The sequence below is a fragment of the Rhipicephalus microplus genome, chromosome 4, assembly GCF_043290135.1.
Source record: "Rhipicephalus microplus isolate Deutch F79 chromosome 4, USDA_Rmic, whole genome shotgun sequence".
NCBI lineage: Eukaryota > Metazoa > Arthropoda > Arachnida > Ixodida > Ixodidae > Rhipicephalus > Rhipicephalus microplus.
The window spans coordinates 125,669,186-125,689,225 of record NC_134703.1 but is presented as its reverse complement, the minus strand read 5'-3'; the positions used below and the strand labels follow the sequence as shown (position 1 = coordinate 125,689,225).

General features: G+C 45.0%; 2 protein-coding genes across 3 annotated transcripts in view; one reads left to right on the top strand and one right to left on the bottom strand.

Annotated features, from left to right (window-relative positions):
* Positions 1-1,538, top strand: part of LOC119172352 (lipid droplet-associated hydrolase) — a 96,567-nt gene extending 95,029 nt beyond the window's left edge. Inside the window, exon 4 of the mRNA XM_037423415.2 lies at positions 943-1,538. Within this exon, the coding sequence (XP_037279312.2) occupies positions 943-1,467 (525 nt within the window). The 3' untranslated portion in view covers positions 1,468-1,538. The remainder of the gene's footprint in view (positions 1-942) is intronic.
* Positions 1,539-13,151: 11,613 nt separating this feature from the next.
* On the bottom strand, positions 13,152-19,703 carry LOC142814594 (uncharacterized). Of its 2 annotated transcripts, XM_075893626.1 has the most exons (8): positions 19,328-19,681; positions 18,287-18,416; positions 17,982-18,157; positions 17,465-17,524; positions 17,334-17,393; positions 17,164-17,268; positions 16,995-17,108; positions 13,152-16,698 (listed from the first exon to the last, which is right to left on the bottom strand). In XM_075893626.1, exons 2-8 carry the CDS (start codon positions 18,400-18,402, stop codon positions 14,537-14,539), a joined length of 2,793 nt encoding a protein of 930 aa, XP_075749741.1. In that variant the 5' UTR covers positions 18,403-18,416; positions 19,328-19,681; the 3' UTR covers positions 13,152-14,536. The 2 variants fall into 2 exon arrangements, with proteins under 2 accessions (XP_075749741.1, XP_075749742.1); XM_075893627.1 differs by having other exon boundaries at positions 16,664-16,698; positions 16,995-17,268; positions 19,328-19,703.
* Positions 19,704-20,040: the final 337 nt, after the last annotated feature.

The following is a 20,040-nucleotide window of genomic DNA, read 5'->3' as shown; positions in this document are numbered from 1 at the left end:
CGGTTTATTAACCAAACATCGCACGAACACAGGCGTCTTCGTGTGATCATTTGTCTGTTCGTCTGCTTTATTGTGCCATTCTAAATCTACGCATCCGCGCCAACTCGCCCAATTGTCACTGCTCCTCAACGGCTGGCAAGGAATCGGTTCTCGTCACATCAGGGAAGAGCACTGCGCTGATCCTCACTGATTTGCACGCGTAATTACACGAAATGCATTATGCCTGTGCCGTATGATATATCGTAAACCTGACATGCCAGAAGCATTTTTCCAAGTGGAACTATGAAGAAACGAAAATGCTTTCAACTTTTCAATATAAACGTCACATCTTACTGCAGTCGTTAGAAATTTCATTGTCGACCCTTACAGATATAAATTTAGACAGTCTGTAGAATATAAATTTACCTTTACACAATCTGAATTCATTTTTGTAAGGCAAGTTTAGTTAGTTGGACGGCCGACAGCAATAATTACCATCCCACTTATTTGTGCCCCTTTGATGCATGCATTTTAGGGCAGAAGCTTCAAATGTCTCATTATGACGTCACACGATGAAACATCATCATCACCACCATCACGACATGACGACGTGGTGGTGGCGGTGCTGATGATGATTAGGCGCACTTTAGTGCTCTTTTGCATAGCTATATATAGCATATATACACCAAGCGCCCTTTGGTAGAACGCGTTCTTTGCGCAGTACGTTCTTGGCAAAGGGCATATAGTTGCCGCCTGACACTCAAAATAAGAAATTAATACAGGGTATTTGCACCCTTCCTATTCCTCATTACGTTTCGTGTTTCCAGAGGTAATGCCTGAGCTTATGTTTTGTTTGAATAGCCCTTTCAAATGTTGCATACATTTTTTTTTCTGAAATTTTACATCAACCAGCACATAGCGCATGCATTACGGCTCATTCACGCGGGCTCATTGTTCGTATAGGTGGTCAAGGCGTTCCTGCTGTTTCCGGCCATCGAGAGCCTGGACGCGTGCCCTCGCGTGAGCCTGATCAGCCCCCTGGTCACCTACCTGCGGCCGCTGACCGTGGCCTCGCTGTCCGCGCTGCGGTTCCTGCCGCGCGCCGTGCAGGACATGCTCATACGCTTCTACATCTACCTCGCTACCGCGTGCACTACGCCGCACCGGACGTCGCTGAACGGCGCGCAGAACTACTTCCGGCCCGAGTGCCTCATGGCCTGCTTCGTGTTCACGCGCGACATCATACAGAAGGTGCGCGAACGGGACGACGCCACCATCGGGCGGCACGCGGACAAGCTGGTCGTGTACTACGGCCAGAACGACCACTGGAGTCCCGTCGAGTACTACGAGAACCTGCGCAGGACCTTCCCCGAGGTGGACGTGCGGCTCTGCGAGCGAGGCTTCCGGCACGCCTTCGTGCTCGACTGCAGCGTCGACGTGGGCGACATGGTGCGCGGCTGGATCGAGCCGCTGCTTTCCAGCAGCTAGCGGACGAGTGTCGTGAACGCCTCTCGAACTGGTGCTTCTTTTCGTAATGTCACGTGCATTGAAAGGTGTGACATGCTGTCCCGTTTATTTGCACCTCTGGACACATTAAGAGTGGCAAAAGTTATGGCGATACTTGGAGCAGTTGTAAATCAAAGTTCTAGAAGGACGTTAACTGCGATCTGCGGAAAGTGACGGCAGGGGCAGTAAGTTGAGGTTTTGTCACCGTGTGAATGGTGGCAAAGCGTTCCTATCGCCCAAAGGCTAGCGGGCATTGAGAAAGGGCTCGTACGAAACTGCTAAGGATACGTGGTGCGAACGAAGAAATCAAAGTTGACGATGGTCTCGTGAAGCAGGGTCGTAAGCGTACCACCATGGGCGGGCATGGGGGGAAAGAGGGAGGTTCGTCGCAGCGCCCTCCTCTCTCTTATGTCAAAATATAAAGCTAGCTTTGCGTCCCCCCCTCCTCCCCGCGTAGCAGCGCGCCCCCCGTGTGCACGCCTATGCATCTGACTGTTTATAAGATATGAGTTCCAGGAAATAATGTGATACGTTGGTTTTGCTGAAAAGAAGCCCTAAAGATTTGTTAGGAGCCGTGACCATGCGCCAGATATTTTTATACATTAGCCGTGCTGACTAAATTCAGCGATTATAGGCTAATAGTATGGCTGGACCAAGTTTCCAATGGACCGATTATGGAAATATTCCAGACGACGTGCGCTGGTCAAATTAAATAAGCGCGCTCGCCTCGTCTCCGTTGGTCGAATGGGGCAGGCGTGACGTCATGCAGGTGTGGAAGTATATGTTCGAGATAGATCGACTGAGGTGTCGCCTGTGCATCGAAGTTGATAAAGAGAATAGTTCAGCCACCAGTTCATGCGTGGCGGCTTTGCACCGTCTGCACTCATGATGAACAAAGCCCTGAGCTTAGCTAATAATTGCAAGCATGGCTTGCAATTATGACTACGATTTGCTTTCATCTTTCCTGATCAGTGTTCTACAGCACAGAAAATGTTGAGAGTTGCTACCATTTTATTTTTGTATGATAATCAAGAGCATACAAAATCCGCATGGAAACACCTCGACAATGCTATCTCGCAGTTGCTCATCAACTATCATCGCTGCCTGTAGTTATAAATTTTTGCCTATTGTATACGCCAATCAGAGGGAAATTTTTATGTGGACCCAACACTCAGTGGAATCACCATGAGTAGCTTTCACTTACTCATTATCATCGCTGTTACGAACTGTTTGCGACAAGTTGCTAATACCGTTTACACATTTCTCTGCACTGCCTCTACATATCAACTTCTTCCACGTCATAATCAAACCCTCACCACATTACTTCTGGATACTACAAAGAAACCTTCACGTTAATAGAAACATCACCAACAAAGCAGTCCCATCGCCAGTAAAGCAATTTAACAACAGTACCCCCCCCCCCCCCCCCTTGAAGCAATTCCATCAGTGGAGTGTATATATCGACGAATGGTAGGTGCGAGCGTTTAATTTAATATTTTACACGCTTGCGCTTTTCGCAACTAACCACTCTTCCCTCCACATGTCACAGTGCTCGCCCATTGCATAATCGCATCTTTGCAGTAATACTTTTTTTTTTTCCTGTTCTAAACACTTGCCTATAGCTTCTTGATAACACCCCCATTGAATCGCAAGCTTACAAAGTGCTTGCAAGGAAGTTCCTCCTATATCGCACACCTTCGTGTATGGTGGTCTCTTCAAATTTTTCTCATATCAGCTCTTTTCAGTTCAGACGGCTGACGTCTTCAGGTGGCATAAAACAAGGAGAAATCAAATACCTAAGCGGTTGTCTTTTACTTAGGCCTCCACGCGTGCCGTATTGATCAAAGACCGTATTGATGGGTTCGCCTACTGCCTGCGCAGATAAGGTATCGCGCAGTTCTTTTTCTCCGTTGCGCACCTTTCAGTTGTTATTCGGCGTGTGCCATGTCTTGGCTTCTTTTTTGTGTTCGTGTTTGCAAACCCAGTCTTTTCGCATTAGACGTAATTAAGTTTGCCTTTTTCTGGCTACATCTGCCCGAGAAATGTCAGGATGCCTAAAGAGTTTGTAGGGACGTTCCGGTTTTCTGTCCGAACTCTCAAAAACAGTGACACAAACATGTTTCTGTATGAAAAATCCTACTATCTCGAGTATCTTCAACACGCAAATGAGCGAACGTGACGTGATTGGAAGGAACGTCTATTCAATTAAATTTATTTTGAGTGGGACGGCGTCGGTTGGGGGCAGCGTTTTCACCCACTATTTGGATGCAGCTAAACAACTATATGCTTACTCGAAGTGCAGGAACAATAAAAGACACTTCAGTACCGTTGTCAGATTGCAGGCTAGAGACTAAACCGTTTCTTCTTCAAACCTTCCAACTGCGCAGTTCCACCTACTTAGCTGTTGGGTATGCTCAGTAGCTATGAGATAGTTTCGATATGAATATCTGCTCATAAGTGCTTCAATCAACTCTGAAATTTTGAGTTTCATCTGTTGTGTCTAAAGCGATGACTGTAATTTTTTAAACATTTTTTTCCTCGTCGTTTTGTACCAGCAACGTACCCTACTCGGTGGTATAGTCATTCCCTTCGTAAAAACAGTTTGGCCTGCTAATTTATAAAACACAAATTTATTTATTTATTTTCGATACTGCCAATCTCATACGAGGCCAAAGCGGAAGGGCATCAGTTCTTGGATACACAATACAGTTTTCAGTTTCACATTTGTACAGCGGCATATTTGTCAGAACGTCTAAGTGGACGCAGTGGCAGAAATGCCTGAAGGGCCCTCGAGGCCTTTACAAAATTCAATAAGTACATTTTGAAAAAATGGCGTTAATTGCATACAAACACTGCACAATCGGTACATACTTAAAGACGGCATACAAGACAGTTCTTATCTAGTAGACAATACAACACTAGTTGTACACAAACACAATAGCACTGGGAACAATACACCAGAAAAATACACACTTAGGTAACTTTGAACCAGTTACTGCACCCAGCAAAACAAACTCGTTTACGCGCAATTGAATGCGAACATTTATTCCACACAAAATAATCGCTAGTAAAAAGACAATACAACACTAGTTGTACACAAACACAAGAGCACTGGAAACAATACACCAAAAAATTACGCACTTTGATAACTTAGAACCAGTTACTGCCACCAGCAAATGTGAGACACGGTGCATGAGCTGTGTACTACCTTCTTTGATTCGCGGTTTTCTCTTTCCTACACTCTGAAAAATGGCGCAATCTAATAGTCTGCCACGCAACAATGATTGTCATCTATCTTGCAAAACTTTCTTGAGTTATCGCCACGAGCCCGGTACTACCCAGTCACGAGCTACTTGCAATAACTGCAACACTCTCGATAGCAAAGCAAGCCAGAGAACATTATTCATAATTGAACATTTTGTTGAAGTGCTTTAACAAAATTTTCAATCACGAACGTAATCGTATTGGCCTAACTTGATATTTTGCGACCAGTATTGCTGTGCGATTCTCTTTCGCATTAGAGGGTAGCACAGGATTGCTCATTTATTACACAATTTTTTTTGTATATAAAAGTGTTGTCATTAAAATATCATTAACTTCAACTTCATTCCTGTTCGAGGGCCCCTGGTGAGCTGAATAATCGCATTACATAAGCAAGCACATTAGCCTATGGCCTCTGTGCTAATGAGCTTTCGACTTCCTTAAACAGCCTTACTTGAGCCATCCTTTCATTAAGTGCCACACCCACTTTTCTGTCGACAAAATCAAGGGTGTCAATTCAATGAGACAGCATGCCAACCTAGTCAGAATGTGTTTAGAGCTGTTTTTTGTATCAAGGCGCATACCAGCATACTCGTTTTCTTCTGTTTTATTATTTTGTACACGAAACTTTCGTAAAGCGCTGACGATGGCAACAAGTGATAGTGTTTAGTTATCGGCACGCTTTCTAGCAAATCATATATGCATTCTAGTCCCGCCTTTATGCGGTACGTGCGTTTACATGAATGTTACCTAGTTTCACACGTACATGTTCTGTACGTTCGTACAACCGTTTGGAGACTATATATACATATATATATATATATATATATATATATATATATATATATATATATATATATATATATATAATAAATATTGGGGATGTAAACAAAGATACCAGTGGCGCCACATTGTGAGTCTCAGCGCAAGCGCAATGCTCAAAGGTAATGACAAGGATCTTTGCTCCACCCCGGCTGTGAAAAAAAAAACATCAACGTAACCATGAATTGGTTCCACATGAGCAGTCACAGATGGGAATGAATCTCCTATTTCAGTGAGATCAGCATAACACAGAAATCGAATCAGTCTTACGTTTTTTTTTTCTCTTTTTTCGTACGAGAAACTGTCTCAACAGGTCACCACCTACTGCCGTTCACTCCAACGGCAAACTATAATCCGTAAACCTTGTTTTGACGTTTACACAATTGCGCTGTGTTGTTATTGCGAAAGCATCATTCCAACATATCTGTGAAGGCTCGTCTCGTGTCAATGCTTATAGTCGGCACGCGTAGGCTTCTATTAGCGAGCTACCTGTGCTCCTGACACGGGTATCATATATAGAAAACTCGCCATAATTATTGTGCAAGTTGGTATTCGAAACACCAAGCTTTTTTTTTTTCGTCTTGGACCGATGATTTCTGCCACATACGCAAAAGTTGGGATCAACTTCATTGTTATTGGTGTTAGACTTACTGTCACTCTCAAAAGCTTATGGACAGCCACACCCGAGAAAAACTTCCCTTCTCGGGCTGCTTGTGGCAGCACAAAAAAAAAAAAAAGTTCTCTATGGAAACGTCAGGGTTGCAGATTTATCGCAGGGTCAGCGGCCCGTTAACTTTTGACGTCGACTGCACCTTAGGAGAAAAAAAAACATTATTTAGTTTTTGCATATTTCAGTCAGTCTATTACCGATCGTTTGTTAAGGTACCAGTTGATAATATTATGAGCGGAAAGATGTACAGCGAGCACAGAATGGGATCAAAACTACTTCGTATGAGACCCTGCCTATTATGGGGGTGTCCCATGGGCGGGACTTTTGCGCAGATACATTTGCAAGTCTTCCCAAACAGAGAAATCAGCGGGCGACAAATGTCTGCATGTGCACGTCGTCCCACGCAGTGTTGTCAAATTTTGTACATATCGAATAAAGCTTTTTCACGTGGCAGCTTGTTACTCTGTTGCACGTGTCCTTTATTGCTTTCAAGTTTGCTTACTCGTACTAAGCGTTCATTCAAATGCAAACATTCAGCATATGCCTGTATCAAGTCTGTCCGACTTGATACAGGCGACTTCAAAGGGAATGTAGAAACTGCAACCAAAGTTAACTTTAAAATGTTTACTGGCTGACCAGCTTTGAGGCACTCGAAAAGCCGAAGATGCCGCCCGGATCCAAGGACTTCGAGCCATATCGTGAGGCACCGCGATCATTGACGGACGGTGGAACGGGACAGGGGTTAATCACCTCTTCCCCCGCCTCACCCGAAGGAAACTGCCTGACTCATTTTGCATATAGTTATAAATAAGTCAGGTTTCAAAGTCCGGCGCGTTCGGAGAAATCTAGGTGTCTACTCCGCTTGGCCGGCACACAGACACAGATACTCGAAATCCGAACGAGACGGTCCACGCGCTTGCGCGAGAAGCCACCGCGCTGCCTAAGAGGTGCCCTGGTGCACCTCTTAGGCAGCGTTGCCGTGCACATCTTAGATGCTGTTGCCGAAGACGAACTACTAATTAAAGGCAGACTAACCAGCTATGCAGAATTCACAAAGCACTATCAAGTTTGACGAGGACTTCCCCTCCATTAACCCTTAACTAAATGGAAACAGGCGCCACAGTGACGAAAATTGAAAATCAAATCTCATCCCCGTGTTCAGCGACGCAGGGTATTCCGAGGACTTGATCCATGTAAAGAATGTAATTTAGAACTGGCATTTATATATGGGGGTGCCCCAATGGAAATGGCTGAGAAACGCTGCTCATATCGAATCAACGCGGGCTATTCAGCAGGCCAGCGAGACTACAAGAAGTCAAGTTCTTCAGTCCTCTATCTGAGCAGTCTGGCGGGGACTATAGCCGGATCTCGACATAAAGACGCTATACTCATTCAAGCCTGACCGTTATATCCTTGAAGGGAGAGAAAGCATGAGATTGCTTATGAAATTACATTTATTGATGCACAGTCGTGAGTGTACGGTTAGGCCTCGTTCAAACCTGCGACTATAGTACCGGTCACGCGACGAAGTTATAGCCGCGAATGGCCACTTTCGTCGCAAAGCGACTGCTGCTTGATTTTTCAGTAGCAAACCTCTGAATGAATCATAGTGCGGAGGAACAGGACATCAGGTTATTTTCCGGGGCAACGGCAATGCGAGAGAACGTGAATTAGGCGTAACGACGGGTATCGGTCGCACGCGTGGCGTGAATATCGGCCGCGTGGAGTCGCTTTTGGATCGCCAGTCACAAACGGTCGCGCGAGCGATGTCATTCGAATGTGTGAACTGAACCAGCCTTCAGCGCTGACGTGCGAACGCATGCCGCATGGTGATATCATTCAATAAACAATTGTAACGGGCCGGTTGGTATGAATCCATCTTGGTAGGAAGCGCAACTATTACACGGAACACTTGTGTTGTGTGTTCCGTGTAATAGTAGCTGCGCTTCCTACCAAGATGGACATCAGCCAGGCGCGACTCTTCACATGCGCACTGCGTCAACAGTCGTAAAAAAAATTCACAACGTGCATCACCGATGAAGCGATGCGCGAGGTAGTATAGAGTACTAGATTATAGGGTAGTGTGTTCAGGGAGGAGCCATGGCTGCCGCAGTTGGCATCGACAGCCGTGAGATGGCGCCAGCTTAGCATGGGCTGCTACCTCACGCATTGTCCCTTATGCACTTCTGTGCTTTGATATTGCTACCCCTATAGTGGTAGTACAGTGGCTAGAATAGGGAAGTGCGATGAAAGCGCCATCTAGCGCGTAACGCCTAGGAGGAAACCACCAGATGCAAGTAGCCCCCAGGTGCAGGACGCTCCAGCTGAAAAGTCATAGCATGTGATAATCGCCGGTGACTCGAATTTAAATCGATGCACAGAAGCCATCAAAGAGAGGGTAAGAGGTGACAAGAAGGTTGCAGTAGGGGCGTTCCCAGGACGCAAGCTGGAAGAAGTCATGAGGCAAGCGAACGCAAAACTCAAAACTACAGCTGATAGACGAAACCTCGTGATAATTTCAGGTGGTTTAAATGATGTCTTAAATGAAGATACAGCAGGACTAGCAACCACACTGGCGAAAAGCGTCGATGACATGCGCGCCACTTCTCCTTAGGTATAGGTAGTGATATGCACGATACCGGAGGTACCGGTGCATGGTAGCAACCTGCAAAGATCGGTTGTCAACGCAAACCAAGAGATATGGTGGATGAGTCGAGATAAAGGCTTTGAAGTGGTGAAAATAAACAGAGAGGTGCATAGGTGGGGTGGTTTTCAACGAGACAGAATTCACTTCGATGGGCGGCTAGGTCATGAGGTGGGTTGGCGACTTGCAGGACGCACAGTAGCTTTTTTTGGGGGCAAACGGGCCCTTCGTGGTGCAGGATAGCTAGTAACGAGGAAAACAACCAGAGAGATTCTTTGACAGGTGGTATGGACAGATACGATTCCAAAGTGACACCAGTATCTAAGATAGGTAGAGTCCGGGGCATAAATAGACGTAGCCACGAGCGCCGAGCCAATTCAGACATAGGGTATATTAACATGCAGGGTGGCAGGAACAGGCTGAAGTGGGAAGAGATAGAAGAAAAGCTAAGGGAAGAGAGGCCGATGGTATACGGTTTTGTAGAAACACATCTCAGGGACATGGAACAACCTTCGAACAATCAGGACTACGCGTGGGAATATTGTAATAGAATAGAAGGCAGCAGAAAGGGGGTGGTATTGGGGCATTCATTCATAAAAGTACAGACTGGCAAAGGGTCAAGCAGGAGTGCAAGGAACATTTATGGCTAAAAGGGAAAGTGGCAGGTCAAATGACACTCCTTCGTTTCGTGTACTTGTGGACGGGAGCAAAGGCCAGGGAGGAAAACCAGACAATGGTAGAGTGTAAATCAAAGGACATACAGGAGTTAGGAAGAGAGTGCGAAATAATTATACTAGGAGATATGAATGCGCACATAGAAGATATAGATGGGTATACCGACCCGGCAGGCGAAATGATCATGGATATGCGTGAAAGGCTTGATTTGATCATTGCAACAGTACCGAGAAGTGTGAAGGGCAAATAACATGGGAGGTAAGAAGGCTGCAGTCGACGGTTGATTATGCACTGATGTCACATGGGATGTATGATAAGCTCAGCACGTAGATGAAGGTGGCTCCAGAAGTCTGGGTAGTGATCCCAAACGTATCAAGCTAAGTTTTGGAAGAGCAGTGAAAGTGGGAAGGAGACAAGATGAGCAACCACAGGAAAGTTTTTATCCAGAAAGGCAAATCGAAATAGCCACTAAACAAATTGAAAACGTAATCACAGAGGATAATAAAACAGTGTGGACATACACGAATCTAATTAGACTGTTTAAGCTAGAGCTTGCTAAGACGCGTGACAAGTCACCCCGGAAAAGAAGACACAAACCCAAAAGTTGGTGGGATGAGGAAGTTAAGAGAGTCATAGCAAAACGTCAGGAAGCCTCTATAGGGAACACAGACATGCTAATCAGCGGGGCGAACCGACAGATGATGTTGGAAGAAAATGGGAAACCTTTCTAAGCTGTGGAAGGGATGCATCCCTTCTGATCAATGAAAAGATTAGAAGAAAGGGAGCTCAAGTGGCTGGCAGAAGTACATAAAAAAGATAGAAAGGCAGCTGCGAAATTTTGGAACCATCTAAACTCCCTAAGAAATGAGACGAGCCTAGAGCAGAGGTTTATATCTACAGCCCAAGATGCTAGGCTAGAAGGGGACGAAGCTATTGAATATATAAGAACAAGGGTGACAGAAAATTTTCAACAAAGAAGTGCTGTATGCACCACAATAGACAAGGATGAATCAAGTGGTGCAATGGCTCCCTTTTCACAACGAGAGTTGGAAAGGGCTGAGAAAAGGGTTCCTAGTAGTACATCAACAGGCCCAGATGACATTCCAATTATGCTGATAAAGACATTAGGTCCGAAGTCTAAGCAGGCTTTGAGAGAGGCAGTGAGCAAACTAATAATCGATGGTGAAGTTCCCGATGGATGGAAACTTAGCAGGATGAGCATGACCTATAAAGGAAAGGGGGACAAAGCTGACATAAACAAATACCGTCCTATAACAGTGACATCAGTGGTCTACAGGCTGGCGATGCAGATTATAAAGGAAAGACTGCAGGCATGGATAGCGGATGTGGGGGTGTTGGGGGAACTGCAGAATGGGTTTCGGAAACACAGGAGGTGGGAAGACAACCTGTTCTCACTGACGCAGTGCATCGAAATAGCAGAAAAGGAACACAGGCTTCTGTGGTTAGCATTTTTGGATATCAAGGGAGCGTACGATAGCGTGGTTCAAGAGGAATTGTGGGGAATACTGGACACACTAGGTGTGGAACATGTAGTCACTAATCTTTTAAAGGGTATCTATAAAGGTAACAAGGTAGTTATAAAGTTGGAAAAACAGGTATCCAAGCCTGCAGAGGTAAAACGGGGGCTTAGGCAGGGGTGTCTCCTGTCACCCTTATTATTCATGATGTACCTACAAGGATTAGAGGCCAAATTAGAGAGAAGTGGACTGGGCTTCAACCTCTCTTTAGTCAAACAAGGAAAACTTATTGATCAGGCACTACCAGCATCAATGTACGCAGATGATATAGTGCTAATGGCCAACAACAAGGAAGATTTGCAGAGATTGATGGACATCAGCGGTAATGAGGTAGATAGGTTAGATTTTAAATTCAGTAAGGAAAAATCAGCAGTCATGATTTTCAATGACAACGAAGGTAATGAGCTTAGAATACAGGAGGTCACGTTAGAGATAACAGATAAATACAAATATCTGGGCGTATGGATAAGCAATGGGACCGAGTACCCGAGGGAACACGAAATATACGTGACGACTAAAGGTAACAGGAATGCAGCAGTGATGAAAAATATGGCTCTGTGGAATTACAATAGGTATGATGTTGTGAGAGGAATATGGAAAGGGGTCATGGTTCCTGGGCTGACGTTCGGCAATGCGGTCTAGTGCATGAGATTAGAAGTTCAATCAAGATTAGAAATTCAGCAAAGTGGAATAGGTAGGCTTGCTTTAAGATCTCACGGGAATACACCAAATCAGGGAGTACAAGGTGATATGGGATGGACATCATTTGAGGGCAGGGAAGGTAGCAGCAAAATAAAATTTGAGAAGCGATTGAGAGAAATGGGGGAGGAGCGTCGGGCTAGGAAGGTTTTCAGCTACTTGTACAGGAAGAATGTCGTTACAAAATGAAGGGAGCGAACCAGGAAATTGACTCGTAAATACTTAGAAAACAGCAGGTGGCCAAACCAAAAAGAATTATCGGTTAAGAAGAAAGTGAAGGAAACGTAGACTGACATGTGGAGAATTGGCATGATTAAGAAGTCCGCACTAGAGATCTATCGAACTTTTAAACAGGAAATTGCCAAGGAAATGATGTATGATAATACTCGGGGTAGTTCTCTACTGTTTGAGGCCAAAACGGGAGTACTGCGAACCAAGACATATCAGGCCAAATACGAAAGGGTAGACACAGTATGCAGTGCGTGTGGAGAGGAAGAAGAAACTGCCGAACACTTGATAATGTTCTGTAAAGGGATTCACCAAATAGCTTAGGATGATGGCGCAGAGTTTTTCAAAGCACTGGGGTTTAGGGACCGGGAGGGCAAAATAGACTTCAAGCGGGTAGACTTAACTAGAAGGAGGTTATCTGATTGGTGGCTAAAGTGAAGGCACGAGTGAAAATTAAACTCTTCACTGCAGAGTACGAATCCACAAACTCACTTTTTAAAAAAAAAATAAATAATTCTAGTTTTTGGTTCATTAAGTATTACGGCTTGGTGGCGCTAGCCACTGCCCGATCTAAAGGGTACAGCCACATCCATCCATCCACCCATCCATCCATCCATCCATCCATCCAGCTATCCACCCACCCATCCATCCATCCATCCATCCATCCATCCATCCATCCATCCATCCATCCATCCATCCGTCCATCCATCCATCCGTCCATCCATCCATCCATCCATCCATCCATCCAGCCATTCGTGTCAGCGTAACCTCAGTATTAGAGAGTTTTAGTACTGCGTACGCCATAGAGAAATAAAAAAGGTGAAGAGTGGACACTCCCGTAGACCCCAGCGGCCCAATCGACTCTAGCACACCTAGTGGTTGATGAGAGCAAGTGGCTTGCGCTTCCGGTTTCGGTTTCACTGGCGCAACTTTTGAATTACTTTGCATAACCGACGTTTGGCTATGTCGTAAGTTCATAATTTCAGACCACTATTCATCGCCCAAATGGATAGTTTTTGTAGGTCGTTTTGATTTAGCGATTCCCTGTTTTGTTTTGTTCAGTGGTTCGTGCGAATCGGTCGTGACGTAATTTTTATTTTGATTAAGTTATAAAAAAAAGAGATGCAGGTAATGATAATTCACTATCGTTTTATTCATCGCGCTTGTGTTTTTCTTTTGGAACAAGTGATCAATGTATATATCAGTCAAAGAAACAGAGCATCCGCAATGTTTTATTCAAAGGCAAGGTAGAGTATGAGAATATAAAAAGCACAATATGACAAAGGTAGACAACAAATGCATCTCGCCTTACAAATAAATTGTAACAAATATTGTAACAAATACATAGAGAACACAGACAACGCACACATCGCTAGAGTTGGCAGAAGCCGAGAAACTGGTGAAGTATGACACACCGGGCCAGTGGGTAACTAAGGATCTATGGCAAAAACATAGCGCACAATGCTGATGAAGAAGGAAGAAGTGACATATACACAGCAATGAAGTCGCGAATCACGCCTGGGCTTAACTGAAATAATGCATAGAAAAAAAGAGCGCACAGAAACCACACGACACAATATAACAGAAAGGCAAAGGTGCAGTGTGCTGGCTGTGCTTAAGAACAGCTAGTCCAAAATGAAAAAAAGCAGACTTGATGCCTGCTTGTCCTCAGAAAGGTAGGGCTTTGCAGCTTGCTCACTACGTGAAAGACAAACTTTATGCTACAACACTGGCAGGTCTTGTGGCTTTTGTTATGCGTCGCCTTCATCAAAAACTTAAGATCCCAAGTGATTTGCGTTTGGGTGTTGCTGTGACGCTTGCGAGCTAAAATAGATTGTAGTTATCACTTTATCCAGAATTGTGGACTTTAATTGGTGCTACGAGAGCGGTATTACAGGGCTAATAAATAGCAGAAGGAAACCACTTTGGCTCATTATTTTTCACAAAGGCTCTACATCGTACGTTATCACTCACAAGCTATATAAAAATAAAATGGCAGCGTCCGCAGCCCCATCAAACACTACAAGTTTGGGTATTCTTTTGAAAATTTTGATGGGCAAGATGAGGAGGTTGATGAGAAGCTAAAATACGAAAAGCGTGATAACATGAACCGTGCCCACTTCATACTGTGTTCCTTACCCGCTCGAAGACATTTCAACAAGCGGTTTTGTTATCGATATATTACTTGAGCTGGAGAGATAAAGCATACACAGTGACCAAGCGACCCACAGTAAAGTGTACAGTTCGCCCGTATTTGCTACAAAAAATACAGACAGGATGCCCAACATTCTTTTTAAGGTTATGCAAATCACTTCGAGCGAATACACAGTGTTTGTACTCCTCATAGCGGGTAACCAAAACAATGAATGCAACGAAGGAGTGGTTAGTCCAGTTGAACTGAATATAAGCATATAAGACCATAATGAAGTCTGCTGTAACGAAGTAATAACATAACAAAGCTATTGCAGGATTCGGCTCAACTCCAATACTTTAGTGTAAACCCGCCGCTAATTGCTAACCTTTGAACTTGTCAAGCTGCATGCCCGAGATTGAAGACTGGAACCTAACCCTGTCTAAGTTTCGGTTCACAAAACGCACATGCCAACATAAACGAACCCGGCAAAACATTTTCAGAAACTTAGCGCGACACCCAGCAGAGCAGAAATGAAAATCGCCAACACTTGACAGATGGTGATACAAAACATCGCACACTTTCAGGTGATGTGCAGTGGCCTCAATTATGGCAAGAAAGCGAGATTCAAGTTGTTGTACGTATGCAAAAGCTGCTTCTGATGGCACAGTGAGATTCCCAAAAAGTTTGCTGGGGACGTGGTATGCTTTGAGCATTGTGAAATACTGGTGGGTACCCTTAAGCGTCTCACTGTCGTCTTTCAGTAACTGTGGGCAACTGCAACCGTCACATGCATTCCGAAGGAAGTGTTTGATGAGAAAACCAGCTACATAATATGCAGCGGAGTCATCGATAATATGGGAGTGAATGTTTGTCGCAAGTTCAGAGAGATCGTCTAGAGCGGGAAAGTCGTCAGGCTGTGGCTGTGCACACTCCTCATTATCCACAAGAGACGCACTGGTGAGGGAGAATGGCGACAGCTGTTCCTGGAGGAGGTCACATTCATCATCCTCGACATTTCCGTATTCTGACAGCTTGAAGAGTTTTCTTATGCAGATGTGCTTCAGGCCACAAATAAATTGTGCTACATTGGGGTTGGTGTTGCAACCCTGTTTTTGCCTAATGTGGCCAAATATGTTCTCCAGAGGATCCTGTTGAAGCCTGCGTGTTAACAGGTATTCAAAATTGTAATTTTTGGAGAGGTCGTCCCATAGTTGACAAATTGCCTGAATTGTAATTTGCCAACCTACGATGGTTTGTGGTTGACGTCTGCCAACAAACTGCCATGATGCAATCCAGGGAAGCTGGCCTCGGAGGAAGTCAATCAGCTCTGAATCATTTTTCATGATTGCATGCCGCAGCTTTTGCGAAGTTCTTTTTTTACTCGAGCTGTTCAAGGCATCGAAAATCCTGTCCATACGATCACAAAATTGAGCTGTAGTGATGGCCGAGGCAGGCAGCACCTTCGCATACACCATTGCCGTGATAGCAATCGAAACTGATGCACTGAAGACCTGAGTTGCTCTGCTGACCTTCATATTAGAAAAAGGTTTCTGATGAACGTGCCGTTCAGTCAACTTTGGAGCCAATCGCAACCGCAACTCATGTGAGGATTGGTAAAGGCTTACAATGTGCGACCAGTTAACGATGTCATCCCCAATGTATAACTTGTGTGCTTGGACATTATTGCGCGTTGTTTTAATTAAATGCGGAACATCAAAAATGTAATATACCCGCTCACCATTAACTTCAAAAAAAGGCTTTGCTACAGTCACTTTTAGTTGGTTAGCGAGACTTACATTTGAACTGCCCTGGTCACAAATGACTGCTTTCACTGCAATATTAATGCTCCTAAGCTCCAAAATGAGTGACACCAGCAAGTTATGCATAACAGATGATGGTGTTGATGTGTGCCCTATAGTAAAAGCAACCGGTTGAACCCACTTTCTCGAAACACCAACAAGAAGAAAAACCAGTGCTCGATCAGCGATGGTTGAAGTGCGATGAGTGCCATCATCTGTAAAACCCTGGCCAACGTCTCTTGAAGCATCATAGTACAAATTCTTTTTGAGTGCTATTTCGTCGAAAACTAAAGCGCACACTCGGTCCCGTTCATTCCAAGCTTGAGTATTTGTTGCAATGGAAGAAAGGATTCCTGGAATTATGCCTGGAGTCATCTTTACATTAGCTAGCCACCTCCTTAATGAACGCCGGGAGGGCAAAGAAAAATACGGAGCCAGAAATCGGTATGCTCGCGGACCTCGGAAGTTTAAGTGAAGAGCGAATTTCTTGAACCACACGGGAAACCGCTTGCCCTTGCATTTGGGCCTCAAGCGAACATGTGCAGAAAGAAGTTTAAAAACCTCCTCGGTGACGTGCGGTCGGATAACTTCAAGGGCCTTCGTAGTCGATGACGGTGCTTGGTGAGGCTGTCTCTGCAGTCTTTTGATAGTTTTCCGCTGTGCTGCTACTTTGGCTTGCAGATGTTTAATGGTTTGCTTGTACTTCATTGATGGAGACATTGTCGCTGGCACACAGGAACGCACTGCAATAAACAAAAAAATTGATGTAAAAGCGAAGAACAACTAATCCCATACGAGCACTTTCCTCGCTCTTTCAGACCCAAGGTGCACAACTTTCTGTGGTACAAAGTTTTCGATTCCACTACCTAAAAACAAACCATTCACAATGTTGACAATGCACAAAAAAAATGAAAATCACTGAGAGCCCACCCTTACATTTTGTAAGTGCACACGTAGTGTCCTTTTGAGGATAGTTTCCTCAGAATGTCCTAAACATAAAATAGCACATTAAAAACTGCTGCAATAAAAGCATAGTCACCATTTTCTCTAAGGCACTCAGGCGTGGAGCTGTTGGCGGAGACGTCTTCTGGAGGGTCTTGTGAAGCTTGTTCAGTGCCTCGGACAATGCTGTCGGAACAATCTTGCGAGCGGCCTGCGGAAGTCTCTATATCAATCCACTCTGGTGTTGAAGTGAACATACAACTTACCGGCCACACAAGTTCCTTTTGTGACAGCTGAACGACTGGTTAAGGTTTTCTCCGGCAAGACGAAATCATCAGAAATTCTTTCACCAGCTACAAGGGAGCTGCCACCTGCAGAGGTTTGGTCAACAGTCAATTTGGGTAAAAAAAAAAAGAAATCGCGACACTGAACGCACCCTGTTCATCGGGGCACCTCAATGTGTGGGAGCCGCTTTGTGAAGCCTCTACCGCAGGTCCTGAAGAGATGAAATTACGACAATGTGTCAGTAAGAGGCTTATAATAACACAAACTGAAGCTCATCCGCACCTTGCAGTGCAGCTTCTGCAGCCATGTCACAGTCACTACTTGAAGCGACGCTCAGAGAACCTGCATATATGTGCAGTTGGTACAAGTTACAAAGCTTGTAGCATGGGGAAGCTTAAACAGCTCTTTCAAACGCATAAATTGGTCGAACGTGGAAGAAAAGAGACGGCACCAACTAGGAAACAAGTAATTTGTGATTTTTGGAATTATCAACAGTGGCAGCTTTCACTGATGAAAGGTATACGTACATGTGCACTCAGGCTTGAAGATAACGTGAAATAGCCCTTTAAAGTCTTTCAAAACAAGTTGCGCAGGTCCAGAGCATCAAAAAATGACAGAAATGTAAAGCTGCTGTTAGGAAGGTAATAGCCCACAATTCACAGAACTTAAGACTTTCCAAGTGTTACTTCTGTAGTGAGGTTTCTCTATCGGCTACAGAGATCTTCACGGTTAACTGTCGCCACTGATTCAATACAAGTGGCTGCTATTGCACATATTTGAGTTTCAGTCAATCACTTACATGGTGCAGCTGGTTGCACACTGGGAACAGCCATTCTTGTAAGCCTTGTGTGCCCAGGGTCCATGAAACTTTGAGCAGTAAAATGGTCGCTACAAACCCTGTACGTTGCGTACAATAGGCTGGCCGGCTTACTCAGGAGATCATCGCGTCCAGCATACTGCATCCATGCTTTCATCCTGCATTGGCAATGAACTATCAGCTGAAAGGGGAAGTGCTTGAATAGTGATTTTTTATTGTTACCCTCACTTAGCAAGTACGAACAGTAAGCCTACAGACATGCAAACCATACAAAAGCTTTAACACACCTGCCGCCCCGTGGTACGCGGAAGAAACTCGTCCCAGGCTTCTTGTGGGTTCTGCCATTGTTGAAGCACCACGATACACAGCAGTAGCTGCCGTAGCTTGGACCGCCGGACGGCATGGCGTCAGCGCGGTCTGAAAATGTTAGTAAGTGGATGCTTCGCTGTCAAATTACAAAAAAGATATGTGCACGTCATAAGTGTACCAGCAAACCCCTTTGAATGATTAGCTAATCGATGCACAATACAAAACCAGTGATACATCTCTGACCCATAAAACTCTGACTTACAAAGATATACGTCAAGACCACGAACAAAGATCTTCAGAAGTTTCCAGGCCGCTATCCCTTGTAATGCAATGGTATCGCGGCCTGGGAACATTAGAACACCTTCGTGCGTACGCAGTATCAGCAGTACATTGGGAAGAAAAATCGTAGTTGAAATTTGTGCGGTAAAATTATATTGGAAACGTCAAAAAAATTTGTGGGCAGCTTGCACTAGTGGCACAAGGCTAGCGAAGAAACGAAGATGATGGCCACTTGGCTAGTCCAGATTTGCCTCCGGCACACCAAGAATTATTCGTGTTCCGAGCCTTCGGGAAATGCGTCGTGAAGCATGCGAGGCCCAACAAACGCTTCTCAATATTTTGCACCGAGCCTACGACCTAGCTGCCCAGCTATGCTCAGCGCACAGACGCTCGCGTCCGTGGCAGACGCAGCACGCGTCGCCTCGGCTTGACGCCGTGCCGCCTTTTCTATACTGCATACGTTGCACAATGTTCCCGTCTAACCGCCGCATAGAGCCACAAACTTTCTTTTTAGCGAACCTCCCAGTCCTTACAAGCTTCAGAAAAAGGTTACAACTGCGTGAATGACACGCCACGTAAGAAACAAACTCGCACACACGAAGCGCAACGTGTGTGTGTGCATCTTTCTATGTTTGTTGCATGGTGTCTTTTTCGCGCAGGCGTAACCGTTTTCTGAAAAAATGACCCAACAAGACCAACAACATGTCATTCAACAAGCTTCGCTTGAAAACGTGCCTCACCTGTTATCTCACGCTTGAAAACGCCGACGCAGCCGACGTTGACGAAAGCGTCGAAAGCTTCTCGCTGTCAGTCATGCATGGGCTTGTCGCTGGGTAGATGGTGTTTATGACAGTACGGCTGAAGAAAAATAATCGCGTAAGGTGTGTTGAATAAATCGTTTTTATGTATAAAGAACATACCAAATTTGGGCGTGTAATTATTAATTTGTGAAAACAATTCTGTTGCATTGATTATAACTGTGTTTTTTTTTGCGCTTGCGCCCTCTGACGTGTGGTGGGAGCACTAGTTCGTTACGTAGTCGTGACGCACTTCCTGAGGCCAGGTTTCGCGGAGTGTCCGCTCTTGTCTTCTTCTTTCTCTATGCGTACGCTGCGTACGTGGCGGCGTTGCGTACGTAAGGACGCCACACGGCGTACGTTCTGCGTAGTGCGCAGAACGTACGCACGCACGCACGCATGAGATGCGTGCGTGCGTACGTATGAGGTGATCGCGCCGCTCTCGAACAAATTCGCGACAGCGCGAGACTTCGTTTAGCAAAATGGCGGCATCGAAGGCAAGCACCGACCGGCTCTGTGGCTTAAAATATGGCCATAATCTGGCTATAACACTTGGATTGGCTCACATTGGCTGTCAACAACACGTACTTCTATTTTGATATACCAGATGACGCAACACGCTTCACGCTCGTTACGTACGCGGGTACTACGGCGTA

Excerpts from the sequence above, each read along its gene's own strand:
- LOC142814594 (XM_075893626.1), bottom strand. The coding sequence starts at position 18,402 with ATGCCGTCCGGCGGTCCAAGCTACGGCAGCTACTGCTGTGTATCGTGG. Across the intron at positions 17,525-17,981 it reads TGTGCAACCAGCTGCACCAT|GTTCTCTGAGCGTCGCTTCA; the intron begins GTAAGTGATTGA and ends ACATATATGCAG. Across the intron at positions 17,109-17,163 it reads AAAAGGAACTTGTGTGGCCG|GCCGCTCGCAAGATTGTTCC; the intron begins GTAAGTTGTATG and ends AGACTTCCGCAG.